The 17,625-nt window shown below is 39.4% G+C and overlaps 1 protein-coding gene and 1 non-coding gene across 2 annotated transcripts; both read left to right on the plus strand.

Annotated features, from left to right (window-relative positions):
* Nucleotides 1–6,383: 6,383 nt before the first annotated feature.
* LOC130957098 (uncharacterized) lies at nucleotides 6,384–6,740 on the plus strand. The gene has a single exon (XM_057883992.1). It carries the CDS (start codon nucleotides 6,384–6,386, stop codon nucleotides 6,738–6,740), a length of 357 nt encoding a protein of 118 aa, XP_057739975.1.
* A 10,399-nt stretch (nucleotides 6,741–17,139) lies between these two features.
* Nucleotides 17,140–17,247, plus strand: LOC130958877 (small nucleolar RNA R71). The gene has a single exon (XR_009077980.1). It is a non-coding gene; the product is annotated as a small nucleolar RNA R71 (small nucleolar RNA).
* Nucleotides 17,248–17,625: the final 378 nt, after the last annotated feature.

A 17,625-nucleotide genomic window follows, 5' to 3' on the forward strand; every position in this document is an offset into this window, starting at 1 on the left:
ACCCAATTTCCAATATTTTCAATAACAATACAAAATTACCCTTTTATTCACCCAATGTCCCAAGATTTCCACACTTGAATGGTGCTCACACACACTAGCCTAAGCCAATCAAAGATCCAAATTAAGGACATTTATTGTTTTTCGCTTTAAGGCTTGTAATGTGCTAAAATTAAGAACAAGTGGGTTAATCGTAGGCTCAAATTGGCTAACAAAGGAATATAAAAGGGTTGGCTATTTGGATAAGTGAGCTAATGAAATGATGGCCTCAATCATATAAATGCATGTATACACAAAATAATGGACATAAAGAATCAAACAAATCAAAGATTACAATCATAGAAAGAGAATAATGCACACAAGAAGGAAAATAAGTGGTTATAGGATGTAACCATACCATTAGCCTCAAATCTCACTTGCTTGTGTTCTTAGCTCAAAAATATGATCCACAATATATATATATATATATATATATATATATATATATATATTTCAAGCAAGTTCTATGAAAAATTTTCACTCAAATCAATTAAGGTGCCCTATAGATAGAAATCTTGAAAATTTTCATTATTTTGACTAAGCTTATTGTGTATACATATGCAAAAATTAAGAGAATGCAAGTAAAAATCCTAAAATCCTAGAATGAAATGCAAAAGTGTTGGGATTAGAAATTTGTCACCCAAAATCGCCGAACGGTCAGACGTCCTCCCCACACTTAAAAGTTTGCACCGTCCTCGGTGCATGCGAAGGAGAGCAAGGTGGACGGGTTGCTACAATTGATGAGCTCCTTCAAAAGGTTGTGTGAATGACTTGTTTGTTGCCCCATTTAAAAACTTTCCTTTCCTTCCGTATTGGTGGCCAACCCAAAAGGAAAGAAAGAAAGAAAATTAAGCCTATAACAAAGATATCAAGGCAATTAGAACATAGGCGGGGGCTAATACCAAATAAGAGTATGATTCCCTACTACATGTTAGCTAAGCATGTGAGTGAGAAAACAATGTAAGCTAAGGCATATCATTAAGCTCGATGCAAGAGTAAAGTTAAAGCATGAAGAGTGTATTGAGCATCAAGTTCAAATGAGAAGAAGTGGGTCATGAAAGACAATATGAGGTCATATCAATGCACAAAGACACAAGAGTCATACAAGATGAAGCATTGATTTAAAAGTTTCATTACCCAACAATATCAAACAAGTCAAGAGGCACCAAAATAATGCAAGAATTTTTCAACAATTGAGTGTAAGAATCCAACACCATTATTGAAATGACACTTAGAAAAAAAACTGAAAACATGCTATAGAAACAAAATGAAAATGGAAAGAGTAGAAGTATGCGAATGCAGTGAACAAAAGAAAATGGAAGATGAGAAAAAAAACTCTTTATTTTTTTTATTTTTTTTATTTTTTTTTACCGACGCGTGCGCGTCATGCACGTTTACGCGTCGATGGCTATATTGGTCGAAGGACGCGTACGCGCCAAGTGCGCGCACGCGTGCATCGAGTTAGGCCGGAGGCATAATGTCGGCCCAAGTCTGGCACAACTCTTGGGTAAAAGTACCAGGAGTGTGGATCGTGCAATCGACGCGCGCGCGCACAGTGTGCGTGCGCGTGCATTGCCAATTTAAGATCATGTGCGCGCACGCGTGCATAGACTTGTGCCTTAGGCCCAATGTTCGCACAGTGCAGGCCTAACTCTCGGGTTTTTTGGCTGGAGGTGAAATTTTGCATCCACGCGTACGCGTACAGTGCGCGTCCGCGTGGATGGTCGAAAAATGCTCGGGTGTACGTACGCGTCATGTGCGCGAACGCGTGGATGGTGTTCTGTTTTTCAAAAATTTTTGCTATGTTTTTGCACCAATCCAAGCATTCCAAACCTCCAAGCTACTACCAAAACACCCTAAAACCTTATTTAACATGTTAAAATACTAATTAAACTCAACCAACTAATCTAAACATGAAATTAAACTAGTTCTACCAATATGTACAAAAGAGAAAATGAAAGGATTTTACCATGGTGGGGTGTCTCCCACCTAGCACTTTTGTTTATTGTCCTTAAGTTGGACTTATGGGGAGCTCCTCATCAAGGTGGCTTGTGCTTGTATTCATCTTGGAACTCCCACCAATGCTTGGTTCTCCATTGTGCCCCAAGATTCCTTATGGATTGAGCCAAGTCTTGATGGAGTTCTTCACAAGCTTGGGGCTCCCAAAGTTGGTCCTCTTTTTGTAATCCGGGATCCCACACTTTGGTTTCACACCCGTGTTGAGGTTGATCATCATTATTAGTCCAACCGGGTGGTGAGTAAGGTGAATTCTCTATGAAGTGCCCAACAATCCTTCTAGACCCATCTATTTGAGCACTACTCCATCCTTTATATCTCATGTTTGATGCATCAACCATAATGAGCCTTGATTTGCAACGCCCACCACAAAACCTTTTCCGCTTACGCTTCATCCCACTAACTTCCCTAAGATGGCCATCCGTTTCAAGCAAACCATATTCAAGTGGGATAATAAAGCTAATAGAAATGAATTTCACCCACTCAAATGAAGGTGTGGATGGCAACCTAGGCAAAGATGCTTCCAAAGATCTTGACAAAGCATAGCCAACCCTCGTTCTTCCATTTCTAGGGACTTCCACCTCTTCACAAGATCTCTTAATCTCAATCCTTTGTTTAACAATTTTATCTAAACCTTTTCCTTTACTCAAATCATAATAGGGAGGATGAGAAAATTTTACCTCCTCAACGCTTTCAAATCCAACCGGAGAAGGTTCTTCATGCTCAAAGGATTCTTTACCACTAAGACTTGATGCTTGATCTTCATCACCAAGGGAACTCAATTCTTTCTCTATCCCATCCAAGTCTTCATATGGAATATTCCTTGGAAGGTGTGCACTTTCCTCCCTAGCATCAATTTCAATCATCTTGGAGAGGTTTTCTTCAACTCTATGTTCCAATGGAGGCTCCGCATCTCCTAAGTCTTCTACCACTTCTTCCTTGTCTTCAACAATTAAAGCTTCCTCCAATTGTTCCAATACAAAGCAACTTCCCTCATTTCCCACCGGAGTTTCCAATCTCTCCTTCATGCTATGTTCTTCATTTGATTCTCCACATGTAGCCGTGGGAGTTCCTTGAGTGTTCAAGCATTGAGAGGCTAATTGATTTGTTACCGCATCCAAGGTGGCCATGAAATTTTGCACATCCCTTTTCATCTCTTCTTGCCCTTGAACAAGAACACCAAGGGTTTCATCCATTAGAGATTGGGGTGGTTGGAAGGATTCATCATTTTGGGGGAAGGGTTCATAGTAGGAAGGTGGTTCTTCTTGGTAGAGTTGTGGTGGTTCAATGTTTTCCATTCTTTCCACTTGTTGCACAACACACTCCATGGTTGCTTGAAATTGATCCAATGCTTCCTTGAGATGATCTCTTGACTCTTGTTCCTCTTGGATAATATGATTAGGATCATGTGGCTCTTGGATCAATGGATATGAGTATTCTTCCATGGGAGGTTGTGGCGGAAAGTAGTATTCATCTTATGGTTGAAAATTTTCATATATTGGAAGTGGTTCATCTTGGTAATAATATGGAGGGGGTGGCTTTTGAAAATGTTGATGTTGGAATGTTGGTGGCTCTATATGTGGTTCATATGGCTCATATGGTTGTTGGTAGGATGGATATGGATTAGGGTCATATGAAGGTGGTTGGTGAAAAGAGGCTTGTGAGTATGGTTGAGAGTTATGTTGAGGATATGGTTCATAGGCATATGATGGTGGTTCTTGAAAGTCACAAGGTGATTCACCATAGCCATTGGATTGATATGCATCATAGAATGGCTCTTCTTCACAGTGCATTGGTGGAGGTTGTTGCCATGAGGATTGGTCATAAGCATATGGCTCCTCCCACCTTTGGTTATCCCATTCTTGATACACATTTTCATTATAGTCCTCATTTCCTACAACATGTTGATAACCAAACTCATAGCCAAGGTGAGAATTCATGATAGCAAGAGAGAGAAAAAAACAAAAAATAGTAACAAATGAAGAGAACAAACTAAAAACTAACAAGGAAGCAAAAAGTAAACATATTCACAATATTCACATATATACAATAACCAATAACACAACACCATTGCAATTCCCCGGCAACGGCGCCATTTTGATGATTTGATTTTTGATGGCTTAGAATTTCACAAATGAAATCTCGTTGTAAAGTATAGTTTCTAAACCAAGCAATAATCCTTTCATACAAAAGATTGTTTGTCACAAGTAACAAACCCCTAAATTTATAAACCGAAGTATTGAACCTCGGGTCGTTCTCCCTAGGAATTGTAATGAAGTGTTTTGTTATTGGTTGTGAGTTATTTTTGGGGTTTTAATAAGAAACATGAAAGATAAATGGCAAGAAAGTAAACTAAGGCCTAAAAAGGTCTTGGCAAGGATTGGTGGTCAAGGATCTCCATCCTAATCACTAACCACAATATGAGAATTGGCAAGGATTAATCTCATTAAATCATCTTCTAACTAGTAGTAAAGGAAATTCAAATGAGCTATATCAATCCTAGTCCATAAATCCTAACTCTCCACTAATTCAATTAGTGAGAACTAGAGTCAATGGATCCCAATCATCAATTACTTGGACATTAGTAACTCAAGAGTTCCCTAGTTACCTTTCCAAGGCAAGAGTATAAAATTCTACTCTAAAATCCAACCAAGCATTTCATCAAACACTTGGAAGGCATAAAAGGAAAGCATAGTAAATCACAACAAGAATGAATTCTAACAACAATCAAATGTAAAGAATTAACAACAACAATTAAAGGAAACAAGATCTACATGAATTACCTCTTATTGAATTGAAAGAAAATGGAAGGAACAATAGTAGATCTACAACAAAACACAAGAACAACATAAAGGAAATGACAACAAAAGAATGGAAGAAGAATGAATGTAACAACAAGGAATTGAGAAGATAGAAGTAGAAGAAGATGAATTAAAATCTAGATCTAAGAACTAAACCTAATCCTAATCCTAATCCTAGAGAGAAGTGAGATCTTCTCTCTCTAGAAACTACTTCTAAAACTAAACTATGACTAATGGTAACTAACATAATGGTAAAAGTATGTTGATTCCCCTTCAATCCTTGGCTTAAATAGCATCAGAAATGAGTTGGATTGGGCCCACAAGGCTTCTAAAATTGCTGGCCACGTTTTGCTTTAAGTGAACCAGGTGGCAGCAACGGCATGTGCGCGTACTTTGCGCGTGCGCGCCACCATACGTGTAGCAACTATGTCAAATCTTATATCGTTTCAAAGCCCCGGATGTTCGCTTTCTAACCCAACTAGAACCACATCATTTGGACCTCTGTAGCTCAAGTTATGTCGTTTAAGTGCGAAGAGGTTGGCTTGACAGCTTTCCGGTTCTTTCATTCCTTCATGAGTTCTCCAAGTTTTCATGCTTCTTTCTTCATTCCCTTGATCCAATCTTTGCCTCCTAAACCTTGAATCACTTAACAAACATATAAAGGCATCTAATGGAATCAAGGAGAATTATATTTAGCTATTTTAAGACCTAAAAAGCATGTTTTCACTCTTAAGCACAATTAAAGGAGAAGTTATAAAACCATGCTATTTCAATGGATAAATGTGGGTAAAAGGTTATAAAATCCTCTAAAATCAATACAAGATAAACCCTACAAATGGGGTTTATCAAGCCACAATTACCAGAAGAATCCCAAAGAATATCCAATCTTGAGATGATGATGGAGAAGATGATGAATTGGCCAACAAAAATCATGAAGCCTCATTGAGAAACCTGGAGAGATAAATTGGACAAATGTCTAAGCAAACAGCTACTGAAAGACCAACCAATGCACTACCAAGTGACACCATTTCCAATCCCAAAGAAAAATGCAAGGCAATCCAATTAAGGAGTGGAAAGACATTGGAGAATGATACGGCTAATAGCGAGAAAAAAGTGGCAGCAGAGAAAAAGGATCAAGAGAGTTCCAAGAAGAAAGAGGATGAGCCACAAGCTTCAAGGAAAGGAAAACAAGTCATGGAGGAGCATCCACAAGAATAGAGGAAGGAGGTTAAACCTTACATCCCTCCTTTGCCATATCCTCAAAGGTTGCAAAGAGAGCTCAAAGACCAACAATTCCCTAAGTTCCTAGAGGTTTTCAAGAAGCTGGAAATCAATCTTCCATTTGCCGAATCATTGGAGCAAATGCCCTTGTATGCAAAATTTCTCAAAGAACTTATCAACAAGAAGAAAAGCTAGGCTGAAAAGGAGACCGTGATCTTGACACAAGAGTGCAGTGTAGTAATTCAAAAAAGGCTCCCACCAAAGCTCAAAGATCCGGGGGGTTTCTTCTTGCCATGCACCATCGGCAATATGTCTATTAATAAGGCATTGTGTGATTTAGGATCAAGTATCAATCTGATGCCCCTGTCTATGATGAGAAGGTTGTCTATAAAAGAAGTGAAACCTACACGGATGTCCTTGCAACTTGCTGATAGATCACTGGTAATTCCCAATGGAGTAGTTGAGAATCTGTTAGTCAAGGTAGGGAAGTTCATATTTCCAGCAAATTTTGTAATCCTGAATTTAGATGAAGAGGGAAGTGATTCTATCATATTAGGAAGATCTTTCTTGGCCATAGCAAGAGCTATTATTGATGTAGAGAAAAGAGAAATGACCTTGCGGGCACATGATGAGCACATAATCTTGAATGTCTTTAAGGAGATGTAGCATCCTTCTCAAAAGGAAGGTTGCATGAGAATTGAGGAGGAGGGTTTAAATTGGAAGGAAAAATCTAAGGAATCATTCACCAACTCACCCCTAATGCAGAAGGAAGACATTGAAGAAAGACAAAAGGGTCTAGTATGAATTCGGGCCTTTATGAATAGCTAATGGTTTTTCTAGTATGAATTCGGGTCTTCATGAATAAATTTGCTAGTTGCACATAACATAAGCATATGTCTAACTTCTAAGTTTGGTGTGCCTAAGGGCATTTTAAAAATGACCTTTCAAGCATGATGCTCATATTACCATCTTAGGATATATACTCATTCATTTTCTTGAGGTATGTAGCCAAACATTAAGTTTGGTGTCCCACATATGCTACGAGTTCAAAGAAGGTCAAATTTATTCTAAGCCAAAATTCATAAAAGGATGAACCATGCTTTATATCATTTATGTCTTTAAAGTAGAAAATGGAGATGTTCCCTATGATGAATATACTAACCGTGATAGAAATTAATTGGGGAAATTTCACATGAACCAGTTGATATAAAACAAGTTTGGTGTTCACTAAAATTGTATTTAATGTCAAAGGGGCATAATTGGTTATTCATAAGGAACATATAGCAAAATTTTTTTCCCTTCACATTTCACTTGCTGACCACCACCTTTCTAAAATCAGCTTTTGTTGCTTATTGTTGCTTTGTTAAAATGGATAGGTATGAAGAAGATTGAGGAAAGGACAAATCCATGCAGTGTACGATTGTCACAAGGAGGAAAGTGAGTCACATGTGTTTGGAAATTGCTTTTTGGGAAGCACAAATCTGCAAGGTTCAGCACCTAGGAGACCGAACCATATGCCCAATGAAGAGGTGGTCCTTGTCTTCATTCATCTTTACATGCACACCATTCATTCCCATACTCTCAAGAGCATCTTCACCATCTATTCTTCAACAATTTTGCTATAAATAAGCCCCACACTGCAACCGTGTTGCATCTTTCCACCCATACTTCTTTTTGCATCCAAGAGTTTAGTTCTTATATTCCTTGAGAGCATAAGCTAGTAACCGTGTTCTGTTTGCTCCAAACCATACTTGTTCTCTTCGACTTCATATCCTTGCTTCACCTTTAAGCCAAACTCTCACTCTACAAGCCACATCAGTCACCCTTCCTTACCATTTCTCATCATTCTATTTGGCCAACACTTAAGGCAGCCATGGCGTCTTCCTCAAGCTTCAAAAGAAGGAGAGAAAAGGAACCTGTTGTTGAAGAAAGCGAAGACAATTATGATCAATGGAAGTTCAAATCAAGCTTCCACCAAATGCAACTTGAGTGGATGATAGCCAAAGGGATACTTCCAGAGATCCCTTTTCAGCTACTCGATGATGAATGCCCCGAGATAAAAGTCAAAGTCAGAAAGAGGAAATGGGAGGCTCTTACTTCACCAATGATCAGGATCAATGATGAGAGGATTTTTGACGGTTTAGAATTTCACTAATGAAATCTCGTTATAAAGTATAGTTTCGAAACCAACAATAATCTTTTCATACAAAAATTTGTTTGTCACAAGTAACAAACCCCTAGTAATCCTAATAACCGAAGTATCTAAACCTCGGATCATCTCTCAAAGGAATTGCAGGGTAGTATTCTTGTTATTGGTTATGAGTTGAATATTTTGGGGTTTTGGATAAGAAACATGAAAAGTAAATGGCAAGGAAATTCAAATAACAAAAAGGTCTTGGTAAGGGTTGGTGGTCAAGGATCTCTATCCTATCACTAACCACAATATGAGAATTGGCAAGGATCAATCCCATTAAATCATCCTCTAACTAGTAAAGAAAAGTCAAATGAGCTTTATCAATCCAAGTCCATAGGTCCTAACTCTCCACTAATTGAATTAATGAGAACTAGAGTCAATGGTTCCCAATCATCAATTACTTGGACATTAGCAACTCAAGAATTCCTAAGTTACCTCTCCAAGCCAAGAGCATAAAATTCTACTCTAACATCGTTCCAAGCATTTCATCAAACACTTGGAAGGCATAAAAGAAAATCATAGTAAAATCAACAACAAGAATAAAATCTAACAACAACTAATTGTAAAGAATTAACAACAACAATAAAAGAAAACAAGATCTACATGAATTACCTCAAATGGCATTAAAGGAAAATAGAAGAAGGAAGAGTGCATCAACAACAAAGTAAAAAATTACAAGAATGAAATACAAAATTAGAGAGAGGAAGAGTAGAGGAACAAGAAATTGTAAAGAAAAATTAAATCAAAGCATGAATTAAACCTAGATCTAAGAAGAGATTAACCTAAACCTAAGCCTAATCCTAATCCTAGAGAGAAGAGAGAGCTTCTCTCTCTAAAACTAACTTTCCTTCCAAAACTAAACTAAACTAAAGTAATGGTAACTAAGTGTCTTATCCCTCTTCAATTCTTGGGTTAAATAGCATTATAAATGAGTTGGATTGGCCGCAAAATGCTTCAGAAATCGCTGGCCACGAGTTGCACTTTGGTGAGTCATGTGCAACATCGACGTGTACACGTACAGCGCGCATATGCATTTCTAGACGCATTGAAACTATGGAAAATATTATATCATTTTAAAGCCCCAGATGTTAGCTTTCCAATGCAACTAGAACCACCTCATTTGGACCTCTATAGCTCAAGTTATGATCGATTAAGTGCGGAGAGATCAGGCTTGACAGCTTTGCGATTCCTTCATTTCTTCATGAGTTCTCCATTTCTACATGCTTTTTCTTCATTCCCTCAATCCAATCTTTGCCTCCTAATCCTGAAATCACTTGGTAAACACATCAAGGCATCTAATGGAATCATGGTGAATTAAATTTAGCTATTTTAAGTACTAAAAAGCATGTTTTCACTCTTAAGCAAAATTAAAGGAGAATTTACAAAACCATGCTATTTCATTGGATTCATGTGGGAAAAGTTGACAAAACCCTCTAAATTCAACACAAGATAAACCCTAAAAATGGGGTTTATCAACCTCCCCACATTTAAACTATAGCATGTCCTCATGCTAAACCAAGAAGGATAAGAGAAGGGGTATGGACATTTATTCAATGCAAACACCCTATCTATATGCATCCTATCTAAATGAATGCAACTAAATGAAAAATGATCCTACCTACTTAGTTAAAAGTAAATCAATCCTCTAAGAGCATGTATAAACGGGTAGGGCTAAGGTCATATGATGACTCATGAATCCTACCAATTCAAGTATAAAAATGAAGTTCAAGTAGACTTGCAAGAAGAACGCTCACGAAAACCGGGAATCAAGGAATTAAGCATCGAACCCTCACCGGAAGTGTTTGCACTCTAGTCGCTCAAGTGTATAGGATCGATTCTCTCAATTCTCCCCTAATCATGCTTTCCAAGATTTGTTTTTCATCTAACAATCAACAATTATTCAATGCATGCATACATTCATCATGAGGTCTTTTCATAGGTTGTAATGGGGTTAGGGTCAAGGTAGGATCATATATGGTTAAGTGGACTAGAATTTGAATCTTTGATTGACTTAAGCTTTCCCACCTAACCTATATAATAACCTATACAATTAAGTGCTAACATAACTACCCATTCTTCACTTTTTTCACATATTCATGCATTTTCTTTTTTTTTTTCATTTCACAACACTTATGCATTGATTCTTATTAGACTTCACTTTGGGGCATTTTTTCCCCTTTTTATTGTTTTTCTTCGTTTTCTTTCTTTTTCTATATTTTCTTTTCTTTTCTTTTCTTTTTTTCTTTTCTTTTCTTTTTCACATTTATATTTTTTTTCTTTTTCTTTTTCTTTTGTTTTTTTCTCATTTTTTTCTTTCTTTCAAGCTACATACAAGAACATCAATGCATAAGATCTATTCATTTAACGAATACATGAGTGTGCACCCAATTCCCAAATATAGAAATACAAAACACCCTTTGATCCCAACCAATGTTCCCAAATCTCCCCAAACTTGAATAATGAATACTTTCACTAGCCTAAGCTAATCAAAGATCCAAACTAGGGACTTTTATTGTTTTCCGCTTTAGGCTTGTAATGTGCTAAAATAAAGTGCAATTGGGTTAAGCGTAGGCTCAGAGTTGGTTAATGGTGCACGAAATTGTGATCACTACAACTTCGCACAACTAACCAGCAAGTGCACTGGGTCGTCCAAGTAATACCTTACGCGAGTAAGGGTCGATCCCACGGAGATTGTTGGTATGAAGCAAGCTATGGTCACCTTGTAAATCTCAGTCAGGCAGACTCAAATGGGTATAGTGATAAACGAATAAAGCATAAAGATAAAGATAGAGATACTTATGTATATCATTGGTGAGAGCTTCAGATAAGCGAATGAATATGCCTTCCCTTCCGTCTCTTTGCTTTCCTACTGTCTTCATCCAATCCTTCTTACTCCTTTCCATGGCAAGCTCATGTAGGGTTTCACCGTTGTCAGAGGCTACCTCCCATCCTCTCAGTGAAAATGTTCCCATGCTCTGTCACAGCATATGGCTAATCAGCTGTCGGTTCTCGGTCAGGCCGGAATAAAATCCATCGATCCTTTTGCGTCTGTCACTAACGCCCCGCCTGCTAGGAGTTTGAAGCACATCACAGTCATTCAATCATTGAATCCTACTCAGAATACCACAGACAAGGTTAGACCTTCCGGATTCTCTTGAATGCCGCCATCAGTTCTCGCCTATACCACGAAGACTCTGATCTCACGGAATGGCTGGCTCATTTGTCAGGCGAGCACTCGGTTGTCAGGCGATCAACCATGCATCGTGTATCAGGAATCCAAGAGATATTCACTAAGCCTCGTATGCTTGTAGAACAAGAATGGTTGTCAGTCACTTTGTTCATAAGTGAGAATGATGATGAGTGTCACGGGTCATCACATTCATCAAGTTGAAGAACAGGTGATATCTTGGAACAAGAACAAGCGGAATTGAATAGAAGAACAATAGTAATTGCATTAATACTCGAGGTACAGCAGAGCTCCACACCTTAATCTATGGTGTGTAGAAACTCCACCGTTGAAAATACATAAGAACAAGGTCTAGGCATGGCCGAATGGCCAGCCTCCCAGTGATCTAAGAACTAGATGTCCAAAGATGATCAAAGGATCGAAAAATAATCCAAAGATGAAAATACAATAGTAAAAGGTCCTACTTATAGAAAACTAGTAGCCTAGGGTGTACAGAGATGAGTAAATGACATAAAAATCCACTTCCGGGCCCACTTGGTGTGTGCTTGGGCTGAGCAATGAAGCATTTTCGTGTAGAGACTCTTCTTGGAGTTAAACGCCAGCTTTTATGCCAGTTTGGGCGTTTAACTCCCATTTAGGTGCCAGTTCCGGCGTTTAACGCTGGAATTTCTTGAGGTGACTTTGAACGCCGGTTTGGGCCATCAAATCTTGGGCAAAGTGTGGACTATCATATATTGCTGGAAAGCCCAGGATGTCTACTTTCCAACGCCGTTGAGAGCGCGCCAATTGGGCTTCTGTAGCTCCAGAAAATCCACTTCGAGTGCAGGGAGGTCAGAATCCAACAGCATCTGCAGTCCTTTTGAGTCTCTGGATCAGATTTTTGCTCAGATCCCTCAATTTCAGCCAGAAAATACCTGAAATCACAGAAAAACACACAAACTCATAGTAAAGTCCAGAAAAGTGATTTTTAACTAAAAACTAATAAAAATATAATAAAAACTAACTAAAAGATACTAAAAACATACTAAAAACAATGCCAAAAAGCGTACAAATTATCCGCTCATCACAACACCAAACTTGAATTGTTGCTTGTCCCAAGCAACTAAAAATCAAATAAGATAAAAAGAAGAGAATATGCCATGAACTCCAAAAACATCTATGAAGATCAGTATTAATTAGATGAGCGGGGCTTTTAGCTTTTTGCCTCTGAATAGTTTTGGCATCTCGCTTTATCCTTTGGAATTCAGAATGATTGGCTTCTTTAGGAACTCAGAATCCAGATAGTGTTATTGATTCTCCTAGTTAAGTATGATGATTCTTGAACACAGCTACTTATTGAGTCTTGGCTGTGGCCCAAAGCACTCTGTCTTCCAGTATTACCACCGGATACATACATGCCACAGACACATAATTGGGTGAACCTTTTCAGATTGTGACTCAGCTTTGCTAGAGTCCCCAACTAGAGGTGTTCAGGGTTCCTAAGCACACTCTTTTTGCCTTGGATCACAACTTTATTTCTTTCTTTTTCGTTTTCTTTCTTTCCCCCTTTTTTTCGGTTTTTTTTTCTTCGCTTGCCCCCTTTTTTTTTTTTGTATTCACTGCTTTTTTTTTCTTGCTTCAAGAATCATTTTTATGATTTTTCAGATCCTCAGTAACATGTCTCCTTTTTCATCATTCTTTCAAGAGCCAACATTCATGAACCACAAATTCAAAAGACATATGCATTGTTCAAGCATACGTTCAGAGAACAAAAGTGTTGCCACCACATCAAGATAATTAAACTGTTATAAAATTCAAAATTCATGCAATTCTTTTCTTTTTCAATTAAGAACAATCTCTAAGAAAGGTGATGGATTCATAGGACATTCATAACTTTAAGGCATAGACACTAAGACACTAATGATCATAAGACACAAACATGGATGATATAAAGCACTAAAATTCGAAAAATAGAAAATTAAAGAACAAGGAGATTAAAGAACGGGTCCACCTCAGTGATGGCGGCTTGTTCTTCCTCTTGAAGGTCTTATGGAGTGCTTGAGCTCCTCAATGTCTCTTCCTTGTCTTTGTTGCTCCTCTCTCATGATTTTTTGATCTTCTCTAATTTCATGGAGGAGGATGGAATGCTCTTGGTGCTCCACCCTTAGTTGTCCCATGTTGGAACTCAATTCTCCTAGGGAGGTGTTCAGTTGCTCCCAATAGTTTTGTGGAGGAAAGTGCATCCCTTGAGGTATCTCAGGGATCTCATGATGAGAGGGGTCTCTTGTTTGCTCCATCCTTTTCTTGGTGATGGGCTTGTCCTCATCAATGGGGATATCTTCTTCTATGTCAACTCCAACTGAATAACAGAGATGACAAATGAGATGGGGAAAGGCTAGCCTTGCCAAGGTGGAAGACTTGTCCGCCACTTTATAGAGTTCTTGGGCTATAACCTCATGAACTTCCACTTCTTCTCCAATCATGATGCTATGAATCATGATGGCCCGGTCTAGAGTAACTTCAGACCGGTTGCTAGTAGGAATGATTGAGCGTTGAATGAACTCCAACCATCCTCTAGCCATGGGCTTGAGGTCATGCCTTCTCAATTGAACCGGCTTGCCTCTTGAATCTCTCTTCCATTGTGCGCCCTCTTCACATATGACTGTGAGGACTTGGTCCAACCTTTGATCAAAGTTGACCCTTCTAGTGTAAGGATGTTCATCTCCTTGCATCATGGGCAAGTTGAATGCTAACCTTACATTTTCCGGACTAAAATCCAAGTATTTCTCCCGAACCATAGTAAGATAATTCTTTGGATCCGGGTTCACACTTTGATCATGGTTCTTTGTGATCCATGCATTGGCATAGAACTCTTGAACCATCAAGATTTCGACTTGTTGAATGGGGTTGGTAAGCACTTCCCAACCTCTTCTTCGGATCTCATGGCGGATCTCCGGATATTCACCCTTTTTGAGTGAAAAGGGGACCTCAGGGATCACCTTCTTCAAGGCCACAACTTCATAGAAGTGGTCTTGATGCACCCTTGAGATGAATCTATCCATCTCCCATGACTCGGAGGTGGAAGCTTTTGCCTTCCCTTTCCTCTTTCTAGAGGTTTCTCCGGCCTTGGATGCCATAAATGGTTATGGAAAAACAAAAAGCAATGCTTTTACCACACCAAACTTAAAAGGTTTGCTCGTCCTCGAGCAAAAGAAGAAAGAAGAGAGTAGAAGAAGAAGAAATGAGGGAGAAGGAGATGGCTTATGTATTCGGCCAAGGAGGGGGGAAGTGGTGTTTAGGTTGTGTGAAAATGAAGGAGTGAAGAAGGGTATTTATAGGAGAGAGGGGGAATAGGGTTCGGCCATATTGGGTGGGTTTGGGAGGGAAAGTGGTTTGAATTTGAAGGGTGAGGTTGGTGGGGTTTTATGAAGGATGGATGTGAGTGGTGAAGAGAAAGATGGGATTTGATAGGTGAAGGGGTTTTGGGGAAGAGGTAATGAGGTGATTGGTGAATGGGTGAAGAAGAGAGAGAGAGTGGTGGGGTTGGTGGGGATCCTGTGGGGTCCACAGATCCTGTGGTGTCAAGGAAAAGTCATCCATGCACCAAATGGCATCAAAAATCACGTTTTGAGCCATTTCTGGCGTTAAACGCCGGGCTGATGCCCATTCCTGGTGTTTAACGCCAGGTTCTTGCCCTTTTCTGGCGTTTAACGCCAGTCTGGTGCCCCTTTCTGGCGTTAAACGCCCAGAATGGTGCTAGACTGGGCGTTAAACGCCCAACTGCTAGCCTCACTGGCGTTTAAACGCCAGTGAATTCTTCCTCCAGGGTGTGCTATTTTTCTTCCTGTTTTTCATTCTGTTTTTGCTCTTTTAATGGATTTTGTGACTTCTTATGATCATCAACCTACAAAAAACATAAAATAACAAAAGAAAATATATAAAATAGAATCATTGGGTTGCCTCCCAACAAGCGCTTCTTTAATGTCAGTAGCTTGACAGAGGGCTCTCATGGAGCCTCACAGATACTCAGAGCAATGTTGGAACCTCCCAACACCAAACTTAGAGTTTGAATGTGGGGGTTCAACACCAAACTTAGAGTTTGGTTATGGCCTCCCAACACCAAACTTAGAGTTTGACTGTGGGGGCTCTGTTTGACTCTGAATTGAGAGAAGCTCTTCATGCTTCTTCTCCATGATGACAGAGGGATATCCTTGAGCCTTAAACACAAAGGATTCTTCATTCACTTGAATGATCAGTTCACCTCCATCAACATCAATCACAGCCTTTGCTGTGGCTAGGAAGGGTCTGCCAAGGATGATGGATTCATCCATGCACTTCCCAGTCTCTAGGACTATGAAATCAGTAGGGATGTAATGGTCTTCAACTTTTATCAGAACATTCTCTACAAGTCCATGAGCTTGTTTTCTTGAGTTGTCTGCCATCTCCAGTGAGATTCTTGCAGCTTGTACCTCAAAGATCCCTAGCTTCTCCATTACAAAGAGAGGCATGAGGTTCACACTTGACCTTAAGTCACACAGAGCCTTCTTGAAGGTCATGGTGCCTATGGTACAAGGTATGGAAAACTTCCCAGGATGTTGTCTCTTTTGAGGTAATTTCTGCCTAGACAAGTCATCCAGTTCTTTGGTGAGCAAAGGAGGTTTAGTCTCCCAAGTCTCATTTCCAAATAACTTGTCATTTAGCTTCATGATTGCTCCAAGGTATTTAGCAACTTGCTCTTCAGTGACATACTCATCCTCTTCAGAGGAGGAATACTCATCAGAGCTCATGAAAGGCAGAAGTAAGTCCAATGGAATCTCTATGGTCTCATTTTGAGCCTCGGATTCCCATAGTTCCTCATTGGGGAACGCATTGGAGGTCAGTGCACGCCCATTGAGGCCTTCCTCAGTGGCGTCCACTTCCTCTCCCTCCTCTCCAAATTCGGCCATGTTGATGGCCTTGCACTCTCCTTTTGGATTTTCTTCTGTATTACTTGGGAGAGTACTAGGAGGGAGTTCAGTAACTTTCTTGCTCAGCTGTCCCACTTGTGCTTCCAAATTCCTAATGGAAGACCTTGTTTCCGTCATAAAACTTTGAGTGGTTTTGATTAGATCAGAGACCATGGTTGCTAAGTCAGAGGAGTTCTGCTTAGAGTTCTCTGTCTGTTGCTGAGAAGATGATGGAAAAGGTTTGCCATTGCTAAACCTGTTTCTTCCACCATTGTTGTTGTTGAAACCTTGTTGAGGTCTCTCTTGATTCTTCCATGAGAAATTTGGGTGATTTCTCCATGAAGAATTATAGGTGTTTCCATAGGGTTCTCCTAGGTAATTCACCTCTTCCATTGAAGGATTCTCAGGATCATAAGCTTCTTCCTCAGATGAAGCATCCTTAGTACTGCTTGGTGAATTTTGCATTCCAGACAGACTTTGAGAAATCAAATTGACTTGTTGAGTCAATATTTTATTCTGAGCCAATATGGCATTCAGAGTATCAATCTCAAGAACTCCTCTCTTCTGACTTGTCCCATTGTTCACAGGATTCCTTTCAGAAGTGTACATGAATTGGTTATTTGCAACCATTTCAATGAGCTCTTGAGCTTCTGTGGGCGTCTTCTTCAGATGAAGAGATCCTCCAGCAGAGCTATCCAAAGACATCTTGGATAGTTCAGAGAGACCATCATAGAAAATACCTATGATGCTCCATTCAGAAAGCATGTCTGAGGGGCACTTTCTGATTAATTGTTTGTATCTTTCCCAAGCTTCATAGAGGGATTCTCCATCCTTCTGTCTGAAGGTTTGGACTTCCACTCTAAGCTTACTCAATTTTTGAGGTGGAAAGAACTTTGCCAAGAAGGCATTGACTAGCTTTTCCCATGAGTCTAGACTTTCTTCAGGTTGTGAGTCCAACCAAGTCCTAGCTCTGTCTCTTACAGCAAAAGGGAATAGCATAAGTCTATAGACCTCAGGGTCTACCCCATTAGTCTTGACAGTGTCACAGATTTGCAAGAATTCAGCTAAGAACTGATGAGGATCTTCCAATGGAAGTCCATGGAACTTGCAATTCTGTTGCATTAGAGAAACTAATTGAGGCTTAAGCTCAAAGTTGTTTGCTCCAATGGCAGGGATAGAGATGCTTCTCCCATAGAAGTCGGGAGTAGGTGCAGTAAAGTCACCCAACACCTTCCTTGCATTGTT

This window comes from Arachis stenosperma, chromosome 10, assembly GCF_014773155.1.
Source record: "Arachis stenosperma cultivar V10309 chromosome 10, arast.V10309.gnm1.PFL2, whole genome shotgun sequence".
NCBI classification, from domain to species: domain Eukaryota; kingdom Viridiplantae; phylum Streptophyta; class Magnoliopsida; order Fabales; family Fabaceae; genus Arachis; species Arachis stenosperma.